Source organism: Centropristis striata, chromosome 17 (assembly GCF_030273125.1).
Source record: "Centropristis striata isolate RG_2023a ecotype Rhode Island chromosome 17, C.striata_1.0, whole genome shotgun sequence".
Taxonomy (NCBI): Eukaryota; Metazoa; Chordata; class Actinopteri; order Perciformes; family Serranidae; genus Centropristis; species Centropristis striata.
This window is the reverse complement of record NC_081533.1, coordinates 27,691,136-27,718,004: the sequence shown is the minus strand read 5'-3', so window position 1 is coordinate 27,718,004 and position 26,869 is coordinate 27,691,136. Positions and strand designations below refer to the sequence as shown.

Sequence of the window (26,869 nt, the reverse complement as noted above, 5' to 3'; positions counted from 1 at the left end):
TGAATTAACACAAGTATGAATGTATACATGTTGACAGTACTACATATAAAATGAATGATATTTTCAATTCCTTTAAAATGTATATGTATATGCAATATTTGGAATAAAATGCATTAAACAAATAAAAAGCAAAAGATTCTTAATTCTGAATATTAAAAAAGGGTAAATATTGTATTAAACTTGATTAAAACACATTTTCTGTCATGCATTAATGATGGTAATGCTACATTTTGACTGAATTTTTTTTTTTTATTGATTCAAAAATAAGCAGATATGTGGCATCAGATGCTACACGGAAACAAAAACAATTTATTTTTAGTGAAAGACATAACATGAACTTAAAACTAAATATTTGGAATATTTTACAGAGACAAATACAAACAGATTCTGAGTGGTGTTTAAAAATAAAAAATACATCAGATACTTAACATTAAAGAGATTTTGTATTCTGAGTAAAAAAAGATGACATATCATTTTAGAAAAAGCAAACTGTAAAATTGTAAGGTAGGAGTAGACGATTACATGCAGTTAAAAATGTAAATTGGAATTGAAAAAACCCCCAGAGAAATTACAGATTTTGAGTCAAGGAAATTACACATTATCCTCATTAGATTTTGTCATGTATGACGTACATGTTAACATTTAGACTGAATGATTTCTTAATACACTGAAAATATTAACATTTTGCATCAGATTTTCACAGAAACAACAACAAATACGTTCTTAATTTTGAATAAACAATCAAATATCATACTTCAACAAAAAGTTTTGTCCTGTTTTGACAATACCACATCAAGTCTGAATGGTGTGGAATCAAAGTCAATATTTTGCAAGAGATAACTAACAAAAATAAAGAGATTCTAAATACTGACTTAAAAAAAAAAGTTACACATCAAACTTATCACACTTTCTCTCATGTATATAAGAATAACATATTTATATGTTGCAGAAACAAAGAACAAACATTCTAAATTTAACTAAATAAAAATATTTGGAACTGAATTGAAGAAAAACAGACATTAAAAATCAAGAAAAAAATCCTATTTTACCCAAATGGAGAGAAAAAAACCCATCAATATGATACTTATCCTCAATGTTGTATTGTCATAATATGACAGTTTAAAGGTAACTATTGTTTCCACTTTCCATTACCATCGCATATTATAGTTAATGTAGTCAACCTATCAAAAAGCATTCAAAAAGAAGACATTTCCACAACAGCGATCTTCTCTCGTGTCCCCCTTTACAAGCTCTGCTCACAGTTTCTTCATTATTGTCTTTGTATATACAGCATGTTTGTGCTTCTCTTATATATCACATAAAACCAGGAAGATCAAAATATCCATGGGAGGATAATGAGAGTACATCAGGAGGATGAGCACTTCTAACCACAGTCTGTAGTCTCTCACTGGATGTGAAAGGACTCTTTGAGGCTCGCTTCTGCTTGTTTAGATGTGATAGCCTTCCAACTTGCAGGAATATCAGCAGGCTTTGCTTTGTATGCTTCAGCAAACTTAGTATTGAACTTTTTCATCACATATTTCCAATAGTCTGATGCCTGAAGGCTGACATCTGGAGCAATGCTCCAGTCTTCGAATATTTCTCTGTATTTTTTGTAGGGGTGCCACTCACCGTTTGTTGCACTGCAGCTAAAAGAGTTGTCACTGATCACAAGGGAGGAGCATATGTCAGTGACAAGTTCTGTTGAACTCTTCCACCTGTATCTACCCAGACCTTCTGGTCTGTGTAATGACGTCCAGTGCTCAGTGTGATTGTTTCCTCCTGCCTCACAAGGTGCTTTGCAGAATGGACACTGTTTACCACATCCAATCAGTTTGGTGAAAAGCACGCTCTGAGGCTTCACATGAAGATTTTTTAGTTTCATTTGGATGTTTGTTTCTTTAAACTTCTCTCTCAGACCTTCTGCCATCACCTTCACACACTCAGTGAGCCAATCAGCAAACTGTTCCTGGTCTGCATCGTTCAGGGTCATGAAAGCATGAAGAGCATCCTGGGAAATGACCAGTTTATCTCCTAGTTCCTGACAGATACCCTCTACAAATGTCTTGAAGTCGCCACTCTTTCCTTTAGCTTTGTTGATAGCATCATTTATGCTGTTGATGGTTGACTTGATATGTTGATCCTCAAACTCAAACGTTGTAGACCCCTTTGAGAAACGTTCCACTATTTGGTCGAGGATCCACTTCTTTACATACTGCTCATATGAGTGAATATAGCTCCGATAGTTTTCAAAGTCACACTTCGAGAGCAAATCCAGCAGGATTGAATACTGGAGGTCCATTCTTGTGCTGAACTGCTTACTTGTCAGCATTTCATCAATGATATCAAGACCCAAAGAACGGTTGACAAAGTCTTCGACTGCAGGCCTCAAGCAGAGCTCTGTGAACTCTTTTGCCTTCTTCTGGCACTGATCTCGTTCTTGGAACACATCTTTAAAATCAGCACGAAACTTTTCTTTGTTTCGATCCAGACATCTGTAGGGATCATTCACTTGTATGAAATCTTCGTGCATTTTTTGAAACTTTCTTGCTGCAAATCCACAGATGTGCTGTTTCAGAGAAACTTCAAACTCAATCTCTGTCTTGATCTCCTGATTGTTTTGCAGCTTTTCATCAATCGTGTGTAGGATCTCCTGGATGTAAGTGTCGTGGCAATTGTTCTTTCTTTCTATTTTTTCAGTCACTAACTGGGAGCAAGTCATTATGATGCTGTCAGACAGTTTTTGTAGAGCCATTACGTGATCTTCAATGTTGAAGACCCAGCAAAGTACGTGTTTAAACTGCTTGTAAAGTCCTTCCACTGTATATTTCAAATGCCCCACTCCACAATCTTTCAGGCTCTTCTGACTTAATAATTGACAAGCATGACTCCCCTTATGTGCTACATTATCCCACAGGTGGTGTTGCACCATCACAATGATATTACTGGGCTTTTGCTTCGAAAAGTGAATTTCCTTCACCATTTCCTCCCACATCCTGTCAAATTCTTCGTCTAGCTCTTCACCAGTCATCTCACATTTTTTTTCCCGACATTTGTCAATCAGTGCACGCACTCTTCCTTCTAAGTCATTTGTGTGGTTCTCCTTGATTCTATCAAGTTCTGCCATTCCCTGTCTGATGTCGGCTGCTGCTGCAAGTTGATTGAACACTGAGTTCTCCATTTCTCGTCGAAGACTCTTGGCACTGTTCACAAAGTCCGCCCTGTATGCTTCCACTAGATAGACGTGACCCTCCGTTTGCTTGAAGTACTGTGTCAGGTTGTTAAGAATCTTTGTCTCCCATTTAGACAGCTCAGTGCTAGCTTCTTTTTTCAAATGTTTTCTCATGTCAGACATTTCAGATTTCACAGCAAATGTGCCAAAGTTGGAAATTCTTGTTTCAGCATTTGTAACCCATCTGTACATGTTTTTCTTGAATTCCCATTCCCATTTGTTGTATTCTGTGCAGAGCCTCGTGTATGCATCAGCCACCAGGCTGTTCCTGAAGCTGAAGATGAAGTTTTCATGCTTTACAGCAGTCCACAGGCTTTTCATCCACTCTGTAAACTCTGAGATATTATTGGCAGATGATGCACAACTTCCCAAAATTTGGATGATGTTTTTCTTGAGCTCATACACAGCTTCGCTGTACCCTGCATTGACTGGTGCCATTGGTGGGTTTCCATTCCAGAGTCCAGGGATGTACCAGTTCCCAGTGTCTGGACTGTACTCCATCACATCAGTGAAGCTCTTGTTCTCCTCTTTCTTTTCCATTTTGGCTGCTGCCTGGGTCATCTCATTCAACTGTTCCAAGAGCAGTTTCCTGTCTCGTAAGTTCTTCTCATGGGCCGAAACATCTGACACGTTCTGGTGAACTAACTGACATTTGGGCTTCTTGCCCACCTCTTTCATCCTGAGGAAGGCATGCACAACTATCTGTAGGATGTCCTTCATTTCTGTGGAGTTCTCCATTGCAATATTGATGATGGTGATATCACTCAGCCCAACAACAAGTGTTGCAAGCTCATTGTCGTGCTCATGGCTATTGTCCAGTTGTGCAAGCTCTGCTGACTTTAAGCCCTCAGTGTCAATGATCACCATGAAGTCACAGTTGAGTTCTTTTTTGACATCTTCATCGATTCTGATGAGCAACATAAAGGCACCTCGAGTGCATCGGCCACTGCTGACTGCAAACTGCACTCCAAACATGGTGTTGAGGAGAGTAGACTTTCCTGTGCTCTGAACTCCAAGAACCGTGACCACGAGTATCTTACTCTTAGAAGACACCAAGCCATTGAGCTGAGAGAGAACATCACTCACCCATCTGAGAGGTATGTTGGATGCATCTCCATCTACAAGCTCAACTGGAAATCCATCAAGCAACAATTCTGCACATAGTTTTGGCAGATGCTGTAATTGTTGACGTGATGGATCTGTTTCTGGAAGACAAAGTGAAGCTTCATAGATCTGACCCATTTCACGGAAGAAGTGTTCAGTCCCCAGTGAGCTGTTGGAAAGTTGTCTGTCAATGTCTTTGATGTCCTCTTTGTTCTCTGAATTTTTGCATTTTTCTTTGTACTGCTCCCTGAGGCCAGACAATTTTTCGCGAGATACGTTATCAAGGTTCATTCGCATCCATTTTAGGAAATAGCACCTCTCTATCCGTGGACTTGATACTGCTTTGATGAAGCATGTCATTCCTTTTGATATGTCATATGAGTTCTGCTTTTCCCGAAGTTCTTTTTTCTTCTCCTGCAGATCACTTTTGTACTTTTCTATGTCCTGAGACCCAACATTTCGAGGCCGAAATTCTTCTTTCTCTAAGCGAGTCAGTTCCTTCCATATTTGGCCTTGCAAGGGTAGCTGATCTTCTTTGTATTTAAGGGTGTCGTGAATCTCTGCAGTGATGGCATCTGCATTTTTCTTGGCATCCTGGCACTCTGAAGAGTCTTCATCAACCAAGATTCCTAGTTCATGGGCAATGTCAGCCATCTGCTCTATTGTCATCTTCATTTTTGAGTTCTCAACTACATTACTGATTTTTTTTCGCAAATCTTTGACAAAGTCTGCACCATTCATGTGCTTAGCCTTAAAAAGGACATTGCTCTTATTCAAACCGAACTTGGTTGCTAACTTTTTTCGAGCATCTTTACTGGAGGGAGTGCTTTGGTGGTTACCGACCAAGAAGATCTGTGCCTTGTGGTGTTGGTTGGTAAGAATCTCACATTCAGAGTCCAAATTGTCAAAGAACACAAAAACTGCTGCTGATGTCTCACACAAAAAAGAAAATTGTGTCTCAAATGAAGCAATGTCCCCATGAAGGTTGGCTATGGCTACTGGCTCACTGAAGACATCCATGTTTTTTGTCCCACAGGGAAGGTACCAAGTGATTTCAGCCAGTCCATTGGATATTTTTTTGGGACTGTCACCACACTCCATATCATGGTGGATAAACGTGTCGTGGTACTGCTGAGAATTGCTCAGAAGCTTGTTGAGGATCTCTGACTTGGACAAAGAGCACTCACCCAGCCTCACAAAAGATATCATTGGAAGTTCAGAGAGAACTATTCTTTCTTCAGTGAAGCCCTTGGATTCTGAAAGTGACTGAGGTCTGTACTTTTTAACAATGTCTCTCATGGCCCAAAGCATCAGTGTGCACTGCTCTGTGTCACAATTGGGAAGTAACAGTGGCACAGAAAACTGACACATAGACATTTTGAGTGCAATTTCCTGCTGCACAAAACCATCAGAGCACAGAAAGAGAGCAGTGATTATGTCAAGGGGGTTTATGTCATCTGAGTGTTGACTGTCACACGAATCATCATCATCTGACTCTGTATTTCCTGCTGGATCATCAAAGTCTGACTCACATACTGATGTACATTTCACATTCCTAGCTGTCACATTAACCATCATGAGCTTCTTCAGAAAATACCATGGGAGATCTGAATTACACCTGGCAGGTTCATCAGTAATGGTCTTCTGGTCAATCTGAAGGACTGTGCTCAGTGATAGCTTCTCCTTGTAGTGTTGCTCCAACCCCAGATCCTTCAATAACATCTCTAGGTGTGGCTCTGTTGACATGAGAACGACAGCTATTCAAACCATCATTGATTATTGGAATATTCTCGAACAACACCATCTAATATGTGTCATTTTTCCTTTGTTCTTGGCCTGAGCTTAATCCAAAATGGGGGTTGTGTACCTGCTGAAGCCAGGGGCTGGTACAGTTTTCACGATCACTAAAGGGTTCAGTGATGTTTTCTGTTTTTTCTTGTGCAACTTTACCTTTAGCTTTGTGTGTTTGTGTTAGTGTAACATCACAGAGTTTTTGCATTGGCTTTGAGTGGGCCTTCCCTGATGACCTAAGGTAAGGGTTAACTTACCCTTATTATGCTGTACCACTACAGCCCTACTCATAAACGTGTTGGTTCATATCATAATTACATAAGTCTTTAATATAAACGTGTGTTTTGCCATGACTGTGACTTTGTAGAAAATAATTTTTTCTTGTTGCAATTATGTTATTATATTTGTTTTACTTACTTGTGCGAACAGATGTTACAGCTAGCTTGCTTGTTCCTCCATTTGGAAGTTGTGCAGAAACCTGCAGAGTTTCCCCTGGCATCAGGTTGCTGAGAGTCAGGTTGTTTGTGTCTGTTACCAACTCTTGCACAATGTTTCCCTCACTGCAACAAGTCACAATGTAACTCTTCACTCCACCAGCAGGGGTGTCCCAACTCAGAGACAGGGACTCACTGCTGATCTCATCGACTGAAATCTGCAGAACAGCGCTGGGCTCTGTGAATGATAGATGGTTTCACTTTTCTGGAAATTCAAGTTCTGTCAATGTTTGGATGTACTTTAAAGTGCTTTTTGTTTTTCAGGCTTACCTGTGGTCACAGATAGTGAGGTTGCTTTGCTTTGATTTCCATTAGGAACATCATTGAACTCCTTGGAAATTAGGAAAACATGTATTTAAATTATAATCACATTCATAATCTAATTCAGAAAAGATTAATTATAGTTTACATGTATGTATGTAATTATTTTGTTATTAAACAGTTTACCTCCTTATCAGCTGAATCAGAGTTCTCCATTGTGGGTTCACTCTCAGCCATCCCACACTTGGTCCAGATTATTCATAAAGCCTCTCACTGAAAGCAATAAAAAAATATCACTGTAACACATTCTTCTACAAAAACATTCCATATTTTATGTGTACTCTGCAACCTGCTAGACGACAATATAGACCAAAAAATTTATCAGCATTTAAACACTATTTTAAGTCTTAAAAGCTGGAAAAAACAATGACAAACAAATTAATTATAGAATCTGTGTGTGTATCTTCCATCCAATCCATATCCATTTGGAAATCAAAGCACGAAAAATGAAAAAAAAAAAATTTTTTTTTTTCAAGTTAAAAAACTGATTTTTTTTTTTTTTCAAAATATGCCTGTAAAATATGAATTGATCGTCATTTGTCATTTTTATTTTTCATGTCTCCCTTAAGAAGATGGGGAAAAAGACAAACAGAAAATGAAAAACAAAATGGAGATTTATTGACAACCGTGGCACATAGGGTTGGCTATGGCACCACTTGAGCCGTTTGCTGATTATAATTGATCTATTCCGAAACGGAATTGCATATGCAGACATATCTGCCCATCTGGCCGAGATTGGTGTGCACTGTGCAGAACTGCTCGAGCATGAGTGTTCGGCGATTTTGTCATACTCACAACCTCAGAAGAAGAACTACGATCAAGCCACCCCCAGTTCAGAAAATACAGTCAAGCCAGCCGCCACTTGTTTTCGTGATGCATGTATTTACTGGACATTGAGGTACCAACGTGCTAGAACGGCCTTCAAAATAAAAGCAGTTTTCGGTTTAACTGTATTTCCATCTAATTTCAAATTGCAATTAAAAGGAAACTATCCATAATCAGAGATTCATTTTACTTTAGATGGACAGTGGGCATCCTCAGGATGTAGCGCAGCTGATTACAGGACATTCTGATGTATAATTTCAAAATAAAAGCCCTTTGAAATCTCTAATCTGCTATTTTTCCTCTAATTAACCCTCTCATGCATGAATTATGATAAACTCAATCAGGATTTTTTTACTAAGTATTTTTATACATCATTAGGGATGTAAAACAAGGTTTAAAAAAAAAAAAAGTCTATCTTTATTCTATAAAGAAATATTTTTTTGTCCACTCAAGTGTACTTCATGCGTTTTGTACTGTAAAACCACATCAATGTAATAACATGGTAGTTATATGGATATAGTCTTAATTTAGTTATACAGTTGTAACATGGTATTCTGTTGGAATGGTGGTTCCTCCAATACTCTATATGAGCTCTATTGATAAATATAGTAGTTAACATAATCATAAAACTTTTTTTTTTTCCACTAGGCGTTTTTATTTATCTTTAGGGATGTCATACTGTATTCTTGTTAAGTCTCTGAACTGAGCATATTCTCTCATAGTGTGTTATAGCATGTATCATATTTCCTGTCAAATCATGCTTGTTGCTCATTTTTGAGAGACTATTTTCTATGATAGTTGCCAGAGCATCCGGGGCACAAAGCTGCAAGACACTGCACGCAGATCTACTTGGTTCTTCGTGTGCATGCAGCATCTAGGCATCTACTGGCATTTTTTGCTTCCTTGAGCTGGGGCCAGTGGTTTCTGGGGGCAAACCAGATCTAAGGGGGAGCCTTAGACACTGCTCTCTGTTTTGCCAGTGGTGGAGTGTCTCATCTCATATTCCATGATAAAAAACATAAAGAAGTTGATCTACAACCAAAACATTATAGGATATGAATTATTTTCAAGAACAACATTGTTAGTAATTGACATTGCATTGAAGTTGAAATATAGCTAGTGATGCATGATGTACAATTGAGTGGACAGACGATTAATCCGTATTTCCTCCAAATATAAAATCAATACATGGAAAATCTTTACATAATATGTCACCTTAGATGTTACTTGATGTAATTATATTTTTTTTAGCTGCAGTGGTATCTTTTTATAGAAGCTAGACACCGAAATAGCCGAGGTGTTTAGTCTTTCTCCCTGTCTGTCGGACATCTTGGTTTCACTGACTACTTTTTCCCATTGCAATGATCAGCCAATAGGATTTTTTGTATGGGATGATGCATTAGCTTCCACTAGTGTGGACTATATGCAGCAGTGCCCAAAATTGCAGGCATATATAGAGAAAAAGCACTTTTTAACAGCTCTACACTGTAGTGACCTCCATGCATGAAAGGGTTAAAAATAGCAGAATATGTGAGATTTCAAAAGGTTTTCATTTTGAAATTATACATCAGAATGTCTTGCAGTCAGCTGAGGGACATCCTGAGGATGTCCACTGACTACCTGAAGTGGAAACAGTCTCTGATTATGGATAGTTTCATTTGGCTTGACCGCAGTAATATAGCCTATGGCATATTGTGTCCTTGGAAATGTCTTCCAACCTTGAGTCTACCCTCCTTTCGCCTTTAAAAGCATATGTGTCCGTGTTTAAAATGTCATCACATGAGAAAGCGTGCCTGTGCTGCTGCGCGTTGCATGGAACCACATGGACCTAATGAAAGAGGTCGCAGGAACCTCGGGGTCATAGAATCCTGACCACATGACCACTAAATTGCAAAATGTAATTTTTCAAAATCAACATTCGGGCCCTTATTCTCATACTTGACATCCTGGTCATGCACTGTATTTAAAAGAAGAGAAAAGTGGGAGTCTTGTATAATGTATCATGTAAATGAAAGGTTGATTATTTAAAAAACAGGTCACTTTTCGTTATCCGTGTTTTGATTTCCAAACAGATATGGATTGAACAGAAGATACACAGATTTTATAGCCTACCTTAGGAGATGTTTATCCATGGTAAAATAAAGTTGATCTTTTATCCAGTGCTGTGAATGCAATCTTCCGTTGTGGGCTGTGTATTAGTCCTGAGAATAACGCACTCTGCTTCCCTGACAATGAATTTGTTCATTGTAGGCGTCTCCTTTTATTCTACCTGTACAGTTTCTGTTTCTCAGAGAAAGTGAAACTTACCATCTGGTCACCTCCCTTTGCCTAAGGGAGCAAACGATATTCCAGGATTTGACTGACCCATCCTCACCAATATCCAGTATGTGAACAAAACTTTATTCAGAACAAGTGGAAGTTTCAGAAGCTTGTCAATATCCGACACATTTAACTTTCTGCAGTTATGACATCCCTGAACTGTAGAACTTAATCATGTACTTTTTTTGTCATGTATTAAACTAAACGGCAAATGTGGAATTATATCAGATGATAAATGCACTTTGTTTCTTCTCTGTGTGTCCCTCTCTTACTGATCATTTAGAATCTTACTGGTATTAAATGGCAGCACGGGGTGAGTTGAATTTAATCTTTTGAGAACATCGATCATAAATAATTGATACACTGAAAAGTTAAATGAATTCATTGGAAACACGTTGGCAGGACCACATACTACTTGGATTGTGCAGCGTCAATATATGTAAATGTGTTTATATACAGTTATTTATAAATAATGATAACGGACAATAGCTGACTGTCGGTCCCTGTTAAAACAGAAAACATGTATAACTTTCTGAATGGCATAGCTACATATTCTTTTCACATCGTACATCATCAGACTGACGCATATATATGAATTAAAGATGAATAACTTCACCAATTAACTGGCAATGTATCAAGATGAAGCTTATTCTATTTTAGCTAAATATTCTGGCATTTGTTTCTGCATATGTTTTGCTTGACTTTGAACACAAGTTTTTTAAGTTATGTGATAACAAATATTCACCGAAAATACTTGTTTACATTCATATTGCGACGCCAGCATCACCGTTTCTTCGCTCGACAGTTTTTAAATCTCCTGGTAGACCAGTTCGCGCAAGGCATTATGGGTACTTGGGGCGCACGGAGGATACAGACGAGCATCCTTGAATTTGGGCAAAAGAAGGACTCTGTTTTTACTTCAGTAAGTTTTAAATTCAGGATTTTTACTTAATTTCACAGTGTGGTAATAGTATTTTTACTTAAGTAAGGGACCTAAATACTTTTCCACCTCATGTTGAAGGCAGTAAATCCATTTAGTTATAAACTGACATTAAGTTGTTAAAGTGGGTTATGACTTGGGTCAATTCTGTAATAAAATACTTCTGGTCAGGCCAAAGTCTCAAGTTCAGACACGTAAATGATCAAAGTGCTACCCACAGATAAAGGCAGAACAACAGTCATTATGGACACAGACCAATACAAAAAACAAATGATAGGCATGCTGGAGGATAAAGACACATATGAAGTTTTAAAGAGGAACCCTACAGAGGAGAAAAAGAAGAAACTGAAGACTCTGCTAAAGCCATTAGTGGACGAGGGGAAAATAGACAAGGACAACTACAACTACTTAGTACCGACAGCCAGTATCATCCCCAGAATATATGGCACCCCAAAAATACACAAAAAAGACGTTCCACTCCGCCCAATTGTTGACAGCATAGGCTCAGTAACATACAACCTTTCGAAAACCCTAGTTGAGATTATAAAACCTCTCCTGCAACTGGCACAAGAACTAAACACAGTAAAAGTAGAGGCAGACGAGATACTCATTTCCCACAATGTAGTCTCTCTGTTCACAAAAGCCCCAGTGGACGTCACGATAAACATAGAACAGAACCGTCTACAAGCAGACTCAACACTCCGCTAACGAACAAACCTAAAAGCTGAAGACACAGTCCAGTTGCAAACTTTTGTAGCCAAATCCACATACTTCCTGTTCAGAGGGACCATCTACAGGCAAAAGGAGGGCTTTGCCATGGGGGACCCCCTCTCAGCCATAATGAGTGGATTCTTCATGGAGGACCTGGAGGCCAAAGCCATCACTACCGCTCCCAAAGAATGCAGGTTGTCCCTCTGGAGACGATATGTGGACGATATCCTGGAGAAGATTAAGACCGGCCACACACAAAGGCTCACAGACCCTCTGAACACCATAGAAGACACTGGGAACATAAAATTCACCCATGAGGAGGAAGAACACAGATCCATCGCCTTCCTGGACATGAAAATACATCACATTGAGGATGGTAGCATCAAGATTAAAATATACAGAAAACCCACACACACAGACCAGTATTTACTATGGACATCAGAGCACCCCACTGCACACAAGCTATCAGTGGTCCGCACCCTATATGACCGCACAAAGGTCATCACTGACAACCATGACAGAGAGGAGGAGGAGAACCAGATAAAACAGGGACTCAAAGCCTGCAACTACCCAACCTGGGCCATTAATAAAGGCAAGAGAGAGGTCCAGAGGAACAACAACAAGGAGGAGAAAAAGAAAAAAGGTTCTAGGCCTGAGAACCTAGGTATGGTCACCCTCCCATACGGCAGGGGGGACACAGAATGCGTGCAGCGAGCAATGAGGAAACACCACATCACCACACCAGTGAAGCCACACATCAAGCTCTGCCAAATCCTAGTACAAGGATCAGATTCCCCCTGAGAAACAGTGTGATGTGATATATGAGATCCCCTGCCTAACATGCAATAAAACATACATAGGAGAGACCGGCCGAAAATTCAGCACACGAAAAAAGGAACACCAGAAAGAATGTGAAAAGGAAACATCTGGAACGCTCACTCGTGCAACAAGAATGAAAGCAATGCAGGAAAATCTGAAATCTGCCATTTCAGACCACTGTAAGAGGGAAAACCATCTAATGAACTGGGATGTAGCCAAGGTCGTCAGAACGGAAAGCAACAGATTCCATCGGTGGATCAAAATGGTGGTTGAAATCAGGAAGCGGGCACCTAAGACTGTCAACCGACTTCTGGTGGAAGAAGTATTCAGATCTCTTAATTGTGAAATTACTCCACAAGTAAAAGTCCTGCATTCAAAACTTACTGAAGTAAAAGTAAAAAATAACCAGTATCAAAATGTACTTAAAGTAATAAAAGTAAAAATAATCGTAATGCAGAAAAGACCCACTCAGATTCTTTTATATATTCCAAATATACTATTGGATTATAATTACTGATGAATTTATGTAAGCAGCATTTTACCGACGTCTACGTAGGGATCGTTTTAAAGACTTAATGTACGTTTTGTTTCTAAAAAAAAAAAAAAATTCAAATTGATGTTGTTTTTCATATTAAATCCCGACCTGGAAAGTAACTAAAGCTGTCAGCTAAATGAAGTGGAGTAAAAGAACAATATTTGCCTCTAGTACCTCAACACTGAACTTAAGTACAGTACAACCTGCCACCCTCAGTAAATAACCATTCACACACTGTTGACGCAGCATCAGGGGCAATTTTGCCGCAGTAAGGGATCGAACCACCGACCTTCCGATCAGTGGTCGACAGCTCTACCATCTGATGTCACTCAGATGTAAGACTTAAGACTTAATGTTATATTGAATTTAGGAATATAATCTAATGTAGTTTAATATAATGATGTGATGTGATTTGTATATTGTGATAATATATTTGCCCTATAGGGAGAACTTTTCTTAGTGTCTGTATTTTGGATTTACAGTTTTATAACAGCCAACAGGAGACATTGTGAATGTGAGTTTATGGAAATTGTTTTAAAAATCTAAATACATTTTTTGTTAATTAACATTAACTATAATTTCAGTTGCAATTTTAACAGGACATGTGTGCTGTTTTGCACAAATTACCTCATAAATAAAAATGGATTCTCTTTTATTTGTTAAAGATAAGAGAAAATATTTAGTAGTTTATATATATATATATATATATATATATATATATATATATATATAGTGACACAGCCTACATCAGAAATGTTGTTTTTTGGCTGAGAATAATTAAGGAATCTTTTTCAGTAATAACTTGTCTGCCTGCTCATTCTGTTAATCTTTTATATCGCTGTGCATTGCATTTTAATTTTTTGATAGACTACAATGAACCTTTGCACATCCCCAGAACATATCTTTGCACATTCCTTGTTCACTATTTAATTAGCTATTTAAATTATAAACATATTATAAATCTTAGTCTGATTTAAACTATTATTAACTATCCATTTCTTTCTCTCCGTTGGTGTCAGATGGAAAGGGGGAAGTCTGTCCCGAAGCTTGTCGCTGTATTAATCTCACTTCATGACAGAATGGGAGTGGGTATAAAAAAGTTCCTCTGACGAAGACAAAATTTCTTCATAATTAATAAGCAGACCATATCTACAAGGTCAGGATTAAATTTTTTCACACAATAAAATAATAATAGAGTGAATTATCAGCAGAGTGTGGAGTTTAGACTGTAATAACCTCATTGTTGGTAGTTATTGAAGGTCTCAAGGTCATTAGTATAAAACTAATCATGGATGAAGATGAATAGTCTTGTTTTATGAATTATATCATCTCGAACCTCCATAGAGAAGTCCTATATAATCCATGTAACAGGCAGGAAGAGCTCCTAAACTCCTATATCTCCTACATTTGTCTTTATAAAAGTTCCTCTTACAGAAGTTCTTAGGATACAGTGTTCCCCCAAATTACAGCCAACAACAGATTACATAACAGTGTGACAGTTGGAGTTTATGACATTTTATGGTGAAATAGAGTTTCAAGTTTATGATCTCTGAGGTCATTACTGTTTTATGAGGTTGTATGTTTGTGCCTGGTACTGCCACTCTGATGGCATTCTGACACCCACACACTTTGCATGACAGAGGAAGCACGGTGCTTTGCATATAAGGGGGGAAAGGAAATGGGTAGAGGGCATAAAAACTTGTAAATAAAGAGGACTTAGGTGGAACTCATTGACATGTATCATTCCAGTTAATAATGTCCAGTAAGACACCTGCTGTCTTCACTAAGGGGGCATTGCCACCAGTTTGTTCCACTTGAAATGAACTCTGGTGCATTTTGTTGGATAGTCTGTTACATTTTTGCTGGTGTAAACGATCAAACTAACCCTTTTTTTTTTTTTTTTCTGTCTCAAAGTCCTTTAATCAAAAATGTGCTTTGCTTATTGTTACTTTACTTGGTTCCTTCACTTTGCAGAATGATATGTTGCAACTTGTGTGTAAGAAAATTGTTGTCTAATATTCAACTTACTTAGATGTTGTGTGGAAACTTTAAATGTCCACACACACACACACACACACACACACACACACACACACACACACACACATATGTATATATATATGTATATGTATATATGTGTATATATATATATATATATATTTTATATATATATATATATATATATATATATATATATATATGTGTGTGTATATATATATATCTTCATTCTGGGTTGAATTTGGCCGAAAATTTGAGAATCAGCACCAGGCTCAATAGTAGCAGGCTTAAAAAAGGTCTTGTGGACAGACGTGGTCTAATGATGAATAATGAAGTAAAGGCCTTTATCCAAATATGGTGCGACGATCACAGAGCACAAACACGAAAAGAACAAAGTCTTCAAGTTATTTAGTGACAGCCAACAACACATTAAACTCTGCAACTTGCTTCAAAAAAGTGTCATCTCTTTCCCTCACATATTCTGCCCAACAGATGAAGGACATTTGTTTACAATGCTTGGTGCGCTTCATAAAGCAGTGTCGAAGCAAACCAAACCAACTTTACCACTGAATCGCACCGAATCCACCAAACTTGATATGTGAAAGCGACCTAAGAAACCTCAGACAAAGTCTGACGGTGCAAAAAAGGGCTCAATATCAGTAAAAACAAAGAGCTGGAGGTTGACTACCAGAGGAAGAGGTTAGGAGAAACAGGAGAGACTAGTTGTGTTTCCATCAACGAATGTCTCCGTGCATTTTGAACATTCTTATGAGAAAAGCTTGACGATAACACCAAAATTCGATAAAACTTTTGAAAATGTGCATTAAAAACTTTTATGCTCGCTTGAGGTGTTTTTTTGTGTCTTTTTTCAAAAAAATAGTTAAAGCTCTAAACACGAGATGGAAACACTTTTTCCAAATAAATTCTGAAATTCTGTAGCGAACATTTGACTCACATGACTGATCAGCTGTTTCTGCTCTGACATGAAAAAACAATTATAAGTTGCCCAATTGAATCCAATTCCTGGAGACTTCTCTCCATTTGGATCTTTGGAGAACACTGTAATGAATTATTTAGCAGTCATTTAATTTTACTTAATATATTTGATCAAATGTATTAAATATAAATGTGTCCTTGATTTTGAGGAAAGTTGTTTAAGTAACTTTAACATGAAAATATTTGAGATATAATCTACTTATTTTGACCACATTAAATACAATCTTTATGTGTCTGTAATTCTAAATTAAGACAATTTGAATGAATCCAACACAATAGAATTAGTCCGTTTTTAATTGACAGGCACTTCCTGTTAAGTTATTAACTCAACTTGTAACTTAGTTAGTTTTAATTAATAATATTGCGTGCAATCTGTTGCCTCAATTTTTTTGAGTAGCTATTGTTTATCTTTTTTTACAGTGAATAGGACATGGTGCTCTGTCTCTATACTCTCTATTACTACATAAATAGCTATATGTGCATATACAACAGCAAAACATTATGAATACCAATGAAAAGCATATATTTTCCAACTATAGTATTCACATTTAATGTTCTTCACTTCAGATAGCAGTAGTAGCAGTATTTAGTACTAATTTTAAGTCACAAGTACTAATTTTACTAAGTCATTTGTTTTGCCTTCTGCTGAGACTGGTCTCCCATCAAAAACGTCAATTCACAGCGTTTATACAGGCAGCAAAATACAACTCATATTTAAATTTTCGACTGTCCTCTGCCACCATCTTGAAGACGTAGTAGTAATGATTGACGGCTATGTGGAATTTAAATGGCGGATGTCAGTGTGGCAGGGTTGAACAAACAGCAGACTTTCACCCAGGACTTTTTACGTAACTTCCGTGGCTCACATCACCCTCGTAACATTTACGTACATTTATTTACTGTTAAAACTGTCTTATATAGCGCCTAACCAGGACGTTTTTTTCCCTTAACCTAGGTCAGTGGTTTTGTAGCATAAAGTCACAGAAACTGCAGCCTTTTTTACAACTTTGAACCGTACGTGTGGGTATAATGACGTGTTGCTATTTTTTGAACACTCTCCGGTAACGTTAGCCGCGAAATGCTCTGTTGGGGCGGCTGTGGCTCAGTTGGGAGAGTTGGTTGGCCCCCAACCGAAAGGTTGGTGGTTCGATCCCTGACCATTGCAGCCTACATGTCGAAGTATCCTTGAGCAAGATACTGAACCCCAAATTGCTCCCGATGCTGCGTTCATCGGTGTGTGAATGAATTCCCAATGGTGGCAGGTGGGACCGTTTAGGGTCGCCTCTGCCACCAGTATGAATGTGTGGGTGAAAGGGTGAATGAGCGCAGTCTGTAGTGTAAAGCGCTTTGAGTGGTGTAAAGCGCTATATAAGTGCAAGTCCATTTACCATTTATGGGTGGTACTGACAAACGATATATTCTGTCGTTTAGGTCGGGGATCTTGTTGCTTCTCCTGGAAGTTGTGGGTGAGATTTTAAACTCAAATGGCAGAAAGCCTCACATTCCTGATTTCAAATTCTTTCCCTTTTTTTTAGGTTACTCCAAGTCAAGCCTCATATCTGTACAACTGCATATTCAACTGTAGTAACACTTTATTCCAACACTTGGGCCTGTAACAGCCCATGGTTGACAGGCAATAACAGTGACAAGGATGCTGATTAGAGGCCAGGAACGAGGGCCACGACTCAGCAGGTTTCCTTTTTGAATCCATGAAGAAATCCCCCGAAAGGAGTTCCCGAGATGTGTGAAATGTTTATTACTGGGGGTTTTGTTTGTCACAGTATCGATTGATGGTTGATGGAAAATGTAGCGTGAGAGATAGCAGTCAGGGTCATGACTCAAACCACTGATCAGCAGTTCAAAGGTACTGTGTGTGCGTGTGTGAGTGTCAGTATTTCCAGGGTTGGGTCTGATGAGTGTAATCACCGCTTGTCTTTACATGGTATTTCGAGGTTAGATTAGATTAGCTTCAGCTTTATTGTTGTAGAGGTAAAATGTATGAGTTCAGATACACTTTCATTCATTATTTACAACAAAAGGAGGATGTTGTGAAAGTAATTGATTTGATTGAATATTTTTAACTGTAGCAGTCTCGAAACTATTTCAGTTTTAAATTAATTCATTTTTTTGTGTCTTTTATTTGGTCACGAAGCTCCCATTGAGATATAAGGTTTCTTGTTCTTGGTCAAGGTGGCAACATAAGCAGCTTCACATAATAATTTCACAAATAAATAAATAAAGTATAAATCATCTAAAGACTATGAGCTTTGGAAGAGATCTCTAAACATTTTGCTGGATGACAGCATTAAAAGTAATAACAGTGTGACATTTGCTCACAGTTCTGATTTCTGAAGTTAATCATTATGGAGTTATCTGTTAAGTGTTATCTTGACTTATATGACGTTTAGCTATTTTAGGCACCGGAGCCCCTGTTCATCTTACAGGCTGGACACACGTGTCTGAAATCTACTTTATCATGTTGGCTGTCACTGCCGATCATTGGATTACCCCACACACACACACACACTCTTATAAAATGTTTACAACACTCTGAAATCCACAGAACAGGTCTTTGAGTGCCACAGGGACAGTGGGGTTTAGTGCGGTTGTAAGTTAATAATCTTAATAGTCAGGCAGCTTAGCCACATAACGGGGACACGTCGGACAAAAGCACCACATTTTTTCCACTTTCTCTCTATCACCATAGGTTTCAATTTTTGGTAGGAGCCACTTCATCAAGATTGTGGATCGGAGATGGCAGCCATATAAAGTCTATGAGAATCAATATATCTTCCAAGCCACTTAGAAGGTCAATCTTGGTGTCAAAATATAAATTTTCTGGGTCAAGGAATCATTTAAAGCTATTGAGAATATCACTAGGTGATTATTTGATCAAATAGATATGTTCATTTTCACCCAGACTGGTAGGCAACTCGCTTCAAGTGCTGCAGCGGGGAATCCTAACTTGAAAATGTTTGGAATCTATGTTCATGGGAGAGTGTGGATTTGCTGCCATGTACACTGCTAAATAAAAATCAAGGTAATGCTTTCATCTCATGTCAGGTCTTGTATATACATTTTTTCCAACAGAAATTTTTTTGACACCAAGATTGACCTTCCAAGTGGCTTGGAAGATATATTGGTTCTCATAGACTTTATATGGCTGCCATCTCCGATCCGCAATCTTGATGAAGTGGCTCCTACCAAAAATTGAAACCTATAGTGATAGAGAGCATGTGGAAAAAATGTGGGACTTTTGTCCAGCGTGTCCCCATTCTTCCTAAATCTGGTGCTAAGCCGCCTGAATATAAGAAAAGCTGAGAATTTTGGACATAATAAGGTCATTTCATTTGAACAAACATTACCAAAATAAAGATCTCTAGTGTCAGTAACAGATAGTCAAACTGAATAGATTTCTACTGTTAGTCTTTACATTAAATTTCCTTCAAATTCACTTTGAAAATAGAGATGATTTATTGTTTTGTTTTCTGAAACAAAGATTGTATCTTCAGTGTGCAAGTTAAGCATTTAGTAGTACATTTTACTATATTTTGTAGATTTCTTCTAAATTCATTGAAAGTTAGCATTGTATTGCATCGTGTAGTAGCGTAGTCTAGACATTGTCATTGTTAGAAAGCTCCTGCTGTCCTGCACTATAGCCGCGTTTCCATTAGGTACTTTTCCCTCTAGTGAGCCGCTATGGCTCATAACTTGGGTGAAGATCCGCCCAACTAAACCGCTTAGCGGCTCAGCTTGGAAAGTACCTGCCTCGGGTAGGTACTTTCCGAGCCTCTACTGAGTAGCGATTTTGCACGTGTGATACATTTGCATGGTGCAAACTTGAGGCTGAACAGCTTCTGCTCTGCTGACTGCAGCTGGAAGAGACTGCTGCAGGAGGACTGGGCCGCTTGTGAGTGTTTTGGGACGGCGCCTGCTACTCATTAAGAAGAGTAACGAGTGTCCAAAAGTCTCCAATAACACCAGAAAAAGTCGCTAGATTTGTCAATAGTTGCTTTTTAAAAAAAGAGTCGCTAGAGGGGTCTGAATAGTCGCTAAATATCCGTTGGTTAGCCGCTACAAAAGTACCTGTTTGTAAACAGAGGCAGAGGGGAACTAACTAGTGGGCGGAGCCAAAACACTTAGCCATTTTCCAAAAAGTACTCAGTGGAAACACGCCTAATATCACGTTTTACATGTTCTATACTGTTGTTCAAATTCATTCATTTTTTTCGTTTTCTTTTTTAAGTCACCTTTATTATCAAAGCGCACCGTTATAAATAACACAGCGGAGCGAAACAGGCATTTTAAGCAGGTACAGAAATTCGCAGTGATGCAGGTTTAGGAAATAAAAGTATAGCAAGTGTAGCCTTAACGTGCTTTGGTTTTTCTCTATTTAAAAAAATACACCACAGAGTTTTATCCGCTCCAGGCATTGGTACAATAGTCTAATAGCAATCCGACTCAGACATGTGGACTTCACGCTGACTCAAACTTGCGTTCACGAGCTGAGAGCAGACGTGAGATCTGATTGTACCCTGTATTATTAAGGTCCAAATTGATAAATACCGAACCTTGCTTAGAAATGACCGTTTGATCATTCTGTCTTGTTAAAATAATTAGAATTATTCTGTTTCTGAGTCTCTGTGCGTGACGCAGGTCACTATCAAATGCTTGTGTACATGTGTGTGCCCTCTCTCTATGCATTTATATATTAATCATGCAATATGATTTTGATTATGTTTGTGATGATTATGTTTGTGTGATAATATTGGTTTAGAAACTGTGATTACTTTAAATACATATAAACCTTCAAATCACACAAATGAGATTTAATCTCTCATTTAAAGGTTTTCTTTAAAACACCATATTGTCAACTTGAGCCAGGTGTTTCCCATCATGCCCTGGGTCCTGTACATCCTGGAGAGCCTTAAAACTGCCACCAACCCCAACAAGCTGTTTCAGGGTGTGTGTTTCAGTCCTGCAGCTCTATGGAATCAGCTCGATCATGGCTAGAAGTTTGAACAACTCAGAAATGTCTTTTGCGCATAAGTAAAAAAAAAAAAAAAATCATTAAAAAACAACAACACTTTTCTAAGGGCCCGCAAGTGTCATAAATGTTGGGGAAAGAAATTGGGTCTCCACATGTTATACATATTGAAGCATTTTTTTTTACAACCTCTCCTGTCCTCTCCTCTCTGCTCTGTGTAAACAGCAAGCTGTCAGTGCAGAATCAATCATGGCTGCACAGTGTTGTTGAGGAGTGCAGAATTTTATGTTTTAACAGCATCTAGTTATTCCAAACTGTTTATTGGCAACATTTTAAATGAGACATGTAGTATAAAGCTTTTTTAACCTATGATCTGGGGGCTTTTAGACTAGTTTCAATTTAAACCATAATGTCTGTTGTTGTTTTTTCATTTTCTTTCCATGAAAAACTGTGAATTTTTGTCAAGAACATACGTTTTGATCCCGGTTCAAAGGGTTAATCAGTCTGTGTTGACTTGCTTGGACTGACAACAGTCAGCTTTCACTATGATGATACAGGTCCAGTTAAGTTATAAAACTCCACCTTTAATCAGTCAACTCATGTCCTTACATAACCCAGCAGAGTTTTGGCTTGTTATAGCAGGAAATCCCAGATTTATTGATAACGTTACAATGACTGTATTCCATTTAGGTGAACTTTGATGAAACTGAGCCATTGTTAGTGAAAGTAGTTTCCCTGCTTTTATAAGACAAAATACCTGCAGTAAAAAAGATCTATGGGTGCATCTCATGTCTTAATTGCCTCCACGTTTCCTTCGCTTGCATCTTTTCTTGTGTCTTTTTAAGCAATAAAAACCAGGCGAGGAGAGAGGAAAAGTTAGCAAAAATGGGGTTTGAGATAGTTGCAAAGACAACACCCTCACACAACTTCATGTTCAAGCAAGGATCGAGGAGCAAGGAAACATAAAGTAAGCACCATGAGATGCACCCAGTGACTCCAGAGGTGGTTCATCAGTTCCTGAGGACTCTAAACGGGAGTCCATGTCCCGGTATGATGACATCGGCGGTACGCAGCGCCTCCTGGCGGTTGACCTCCTGCACTGCAGTGTTCATACTCAGATCCCTCCAGCTGTCCTCATCTGCGCAGCACTCAAATAAGTCCCCTGCAACGAGCACTGTGCCGGCTGAGGTTCCCGTCACCTGGACGCTGACGTCCTGTCCTGTGTGGCCTGGACTGGGAACTACAGATATCTGTGGGAGGGAGGAGACACGGTCGTTGGCACAGTCGGACAGTCCACTCTGCACCATTCAGTACAGACTTACCGTCTACAAAGGTCATGTTTTTGTTTTTATATACATATACATATATATATATATATATATATACAGTACAGGCCAAAAGTTTGGACACACCTTCTCATTCAATGTTTTTCCTTTATTTTCATGACTATTGACATTGTAGATTCATCAAAACTATTAATGAACACATATGGAATTATGTACTTAACAAAGAAGTGTGAAATAACTGAAAACATGTCTTATATTCTAGTAAGCAAAGGGTGGCTACTTTGAGGAATCTAAAATACAAGACATGTTTTCAGTTATTTCACACTTTTTTTGTTAAGTACATAATTCCATATGTGTTCATTCATAGTTTTGATGCCTTCAGTGAGAATCTACAATGTAAATAGTCATGAAAATAAAGAAAAACGCATTGAATGAGATGGGTGTGTCCAAACTTTTGGCCTGTACTGTATAGCTCACAGATAGATAGATAGATAGATAGATAGATAGATAGATAGATAGATATTTTTTCACTTGTTGTATAGTAATTGTTGCTAATTTTGCACTGAATTTCTTAACTAATGAGAAAATATGCTGTGCATTTAATTTGCTATGAAGAAGAACAAGATTACTTTACTAATCCCACAATGGGGAAATTCAACCTCTGCATCTAACCCATCCTTTTTTACACACAAGTGAACACACCATGCAAGGAGCAGTGGGCAGCACATTACTGCGCCCGTTATGTTTTACATTTAAACACACAAGTACACAAAAACACCATGTGGTTATTTCACATACTCTATTTATTAAATTACCAGAAAACATCATATATTGTTTTCTATATATTGTTACTGAGATATGTAGGGTAGAACATTTTGCTTATATTGCAAAGGCCTGGTTTATAGGTTTAAAATGATCGGTTCTTTTAATCTATTTTAACTCTTACAGGCAATGTCTTTTAACCTTTTTTGTTTCTTTCACATTTGTCAATCCTGTATTTTATTGCACTTTATGCACTTTTATGTGAAGCACTTTGGTGCGGCTCAGCCGTCTGTAAATGTAAATTATAGAAATAAATTTGACTTGACTTACTTACTTACTACAGATCACAGAACGTCACTTTGCAGGGAACTGTGCCCTGCTTTAGTGGCTAGTTGCTATCGTATCCTCCTGGTTTGATGCCCTGCACACCCTGGTTTCAAGCAGTCTCATGCATTTATTTATTTTTCATACTTTTATTTTGAAAAATCTGGATATTTGCTTTTTGTCCTGGTAAAACACAAACATGAACATATTAGTTAAAATGAGTACACACTGAATGAACTGATGCACTGGCTCGTCTTCGTAACAGAATGGACATTTCAGACACCATGAAGTGAATTTGATGCTTGTGTGAAGTGTTTTTGGAGCTCAGTTGCTTTAGACTATCTTTAAATGTTTTCTGTGAGGACGTGAAACTTACATGCTCATCAATGCAGTACGCGTGTCCCTCTGCCAGCTTGTTGGGACGGTACGTGTCCCCTTCACTGACATCAAACCCCACAATCATCAGCGCCGTGGAGAAAAGACTCAGATTTCCTACGTGGTCTGAATGTCCGTGAGTCCCCACGATCACGTCAATGTCCCCCGGTTGTAGTCCCCTCTCTCTCAGTGTCGTTAGGAGAAAGTCCCGGTCCCACGGCCCCCCGGTGTCCACCAGAATAGTCCTGGGTCCCGTTATAAGCGTGATGGTTCCGTCGGCCTTGAACGTCCCGTCGGTCTGAGGGAGACAGTACCCGGGTTTCAGGACGGACACGGAGTACGGCTGACCGGGGAAGTCCAACTGAGACTCGGACAGAGGGACAGTTTGAAACTGACCACACAAAACTTTACTGTCCACCTATCGTACTGGAGTATGTAGGACAGACTGTAAAAAATAATTATTTATGTTTTTTTTTTATCATTTAAAAAAAAAAAAAGAACAACATTTAAAAAATCGTATCTTTGTCAAACAATCCAGGTTTTACTTTGTTGCAAATTTGCTCTTTCTTTATTAGATTTTTTTTTTACAATGTTTTTTGTATTTTATTGCATGTACAAATTTGCATATTAAATTTCCTAAATAGAAATAGAGTCAATACACGTCACTGGATTCCATATTGTAACTGTATTGTAGTAACCGTTACAGTTACAGAAAATGGGGCTGTTCTGAACAGAGTTACAGTCTTTAAAAATAGTTTACTTGAGGAATTACTTTAACCTACACCAGTGAGGTCATGTTTTCAGTTTGCTTGTTGGTCTGTTTGTCAGCAGGATAACAACATTTTAAAAATCGTATTTTTGTCAAACAATCCAGGTTTTACTTTTAAAAATCCAAATGCACCCTTTATTGCAAATTTGCCCTTTCTTTATTAGATTTTTTACAATGTTTTTTGTATTTTATTACATGTACAAATCTGTATATTCAATTTCATAAATAGAAATACAGTCAATCACATCCCTGACAAATTACTGTGCAAGATGTGCAAGAGCGGGACACGGCCAGGTAGATCTCTCTACTGACACGTCCCTGAAAAGATCAGCTGATGAATGCTCCTGGTGAGACCAGACAGAGGAGTCGAGGATTGCCTCGTAGCCCCTGTGAAAGGTGGGACAAAAAGCTGGTCAGACATCCTGAAGCTAGATGTGTGGTTCATGTTGTAGAAACACAAACTGGACACAATTTGTGAAGGGGTCTGTTCCCCTTGTTCTGGTGAGGGAGAGGGGAAGGCTCTTACTCAAATAACCCGAGACCGGATGGTGGAAAGGTACCGAGGGTTGAAATGACAGATTCCAATGGGTAGTGGATAAACAAGTGCATTTCTCCAGGAAATATGGCAGACGTTCTAACAGTGAGATACACTGTAAAAAATAATCTGTTAAATTTAAGGTAAAATACCGGCAGCTGTGGTTGCCAGAATTTCACCGTAAAAATTACAGTGAGTGGGTTTTCTACTGTAAATTTAAATGTAAATATCAGCAAAAACTGTAATTTAGACTGAATAGTCCCTTTATTTAAAAGTAATTGTGTCCTTGAGACAATATGGTATTTCTCCATTCATTTTACATGATTTTTAAAAATATTTTTACAGTAAAACTGTGTGTTTTTCAAAAGTTTTGTTCTATTCTGTGATTTACAGTAATTAAAAGTGTCTATTATGGTGATATGCAATTTTTTATTTTAGGCTGTATTTCTCATGCAATTTGACAGCATTCTACTGTAATTTCTACAAACACTTTTTACAGTGTAAGGTGAATAGAAGTGTATTCATGAAAGCTAAAAAAAACAATTATAGTGCCTTAAATTGCACAATAAAAGGAATGTTAGACCATTTGTTAAGGAATGAGATCCTTTCCCTTCCCTTTTAACACAAAAGAGACCGAAATGCCAGCCGGTGTTTTAAAAAAAAATATATTTTTTTTAACAAAGATTATTACTTTTACTTTATATTTACTTTAAATGTTTTTGTTTTTTGTTGGTTGTTTTTTTAAAGAAGTCTCTAAAAGAGGAAACGATGGATTGGATTGGACAGATGACGTAGTGTTGATGGTGGTGGAACAATTCTGGGGTTGGTGGGGGTATTAATAAATATGTTATTGTCTGAAAGAAACATCTTGTGTCTTCCCTTTCTCCAGCTGTTCAAATATCTAGTTGAGATCTCACAAACCAAAGACAATAGCATGTTATTTCATCTTTATTTTATGCTAATTACACAAATTTGTATCATTGCAGTTGCTTGCCCCCGAGAGAGAAAAATACAAATAAACAGGAGACTAAATCCTAACCAGCAAATAGATGAAATCAAATCTATTCTATATACTAGACAAGAATAATGAAGGGAACTACCAAATAAACTAATACTAATTTAAATAAAATTCACTGCATTTCATCTGTTAATACTGGTAGATACAACCATATGTTAACACAACATATCGATATTCATATACATATATTCTTTTTATTTATAAATAAACTCCAGCTTGGTCTCCATTGCAAACTTGCACCTGTTGTCTTGTTTTTACATTCTTTGTTGAATTCAGAAACCTTGAGATGAAAAGACTTGAGATGAAGAAAAATGTTAAATAATGGAATTATTATTATTTTCAAATAGTATAGTAAAATTATCTAAATAAATGAGGTGATGATATTTCTGTTTACTTTAGAAGTTATTATACACTGTATGCTGTGATTCTCATCTGGGAAACATTAAAGACATTCATAGCCAGTCTGCCCATTTTGTCTCTTTATTGAATAAGTTCACACAAGTATGAATGTATACATGTTGACAGTACTACATATAGAATGAATGATATTTTTAATTCCTTTAAAATGTATATGTATATGCAATATTTTGAATAAAATGCATTAAACAAACAAAAAGCAAGAGATTCTTCATTCTGAATATTAAAAAAGGGTGAGTATTGTATTAAACTTGATTAAAACACATTTCCTGTCATGCATTAATGATGGTAATGCTAAATTTTGACTGAAC

At 37.7% G+C, this 26,869-nt stretch overlaps 1 protein-coding gene and 1 pseudogene across 1 annotated transcript; both read right to left on the bottom strand.

The window, feature by feature from the left end:
* Positions 1 to 1,290: 1,290 nt before the first annotated feature.
* On the bottom strand, positions 1,291 to 7,157 carry LOC131989404 (interferon-induced very large GTPase 1-like). The gene is made up of 4 exons (XM_059354613.1): positions 7,069 to 7,157; positions 6,892 to 6,952; positions 6,545 to 6,799; positions 1,291 to 6,072 (listed from the first exon to the last, which is right to left on the bottom strand). The coding sequence occupies exons 1-4, from the start codon at positions 7,117 to 7,119 to the stop codon at positions 1,406 to 1,408; spliced, it is 5,034 nt and encodes a 1,677-aa protein (XP_059210596.1). The 5' UTR covers positions 7,120 to 7,157; the 3' UTR covers positions 1,291 to 1,405.
* Positions 7,158 to 21,356: 14,199 nt separating this feature from the next.
* Positions 21,357 to 25,033, bottom strand: LOC131989255 (metallo-beta-lactamase domain-containing protein 1-like; annotated as a pseudogene).
* Positions 25,034 to 26,869: the final 1,836 nt, after the last annotated feature.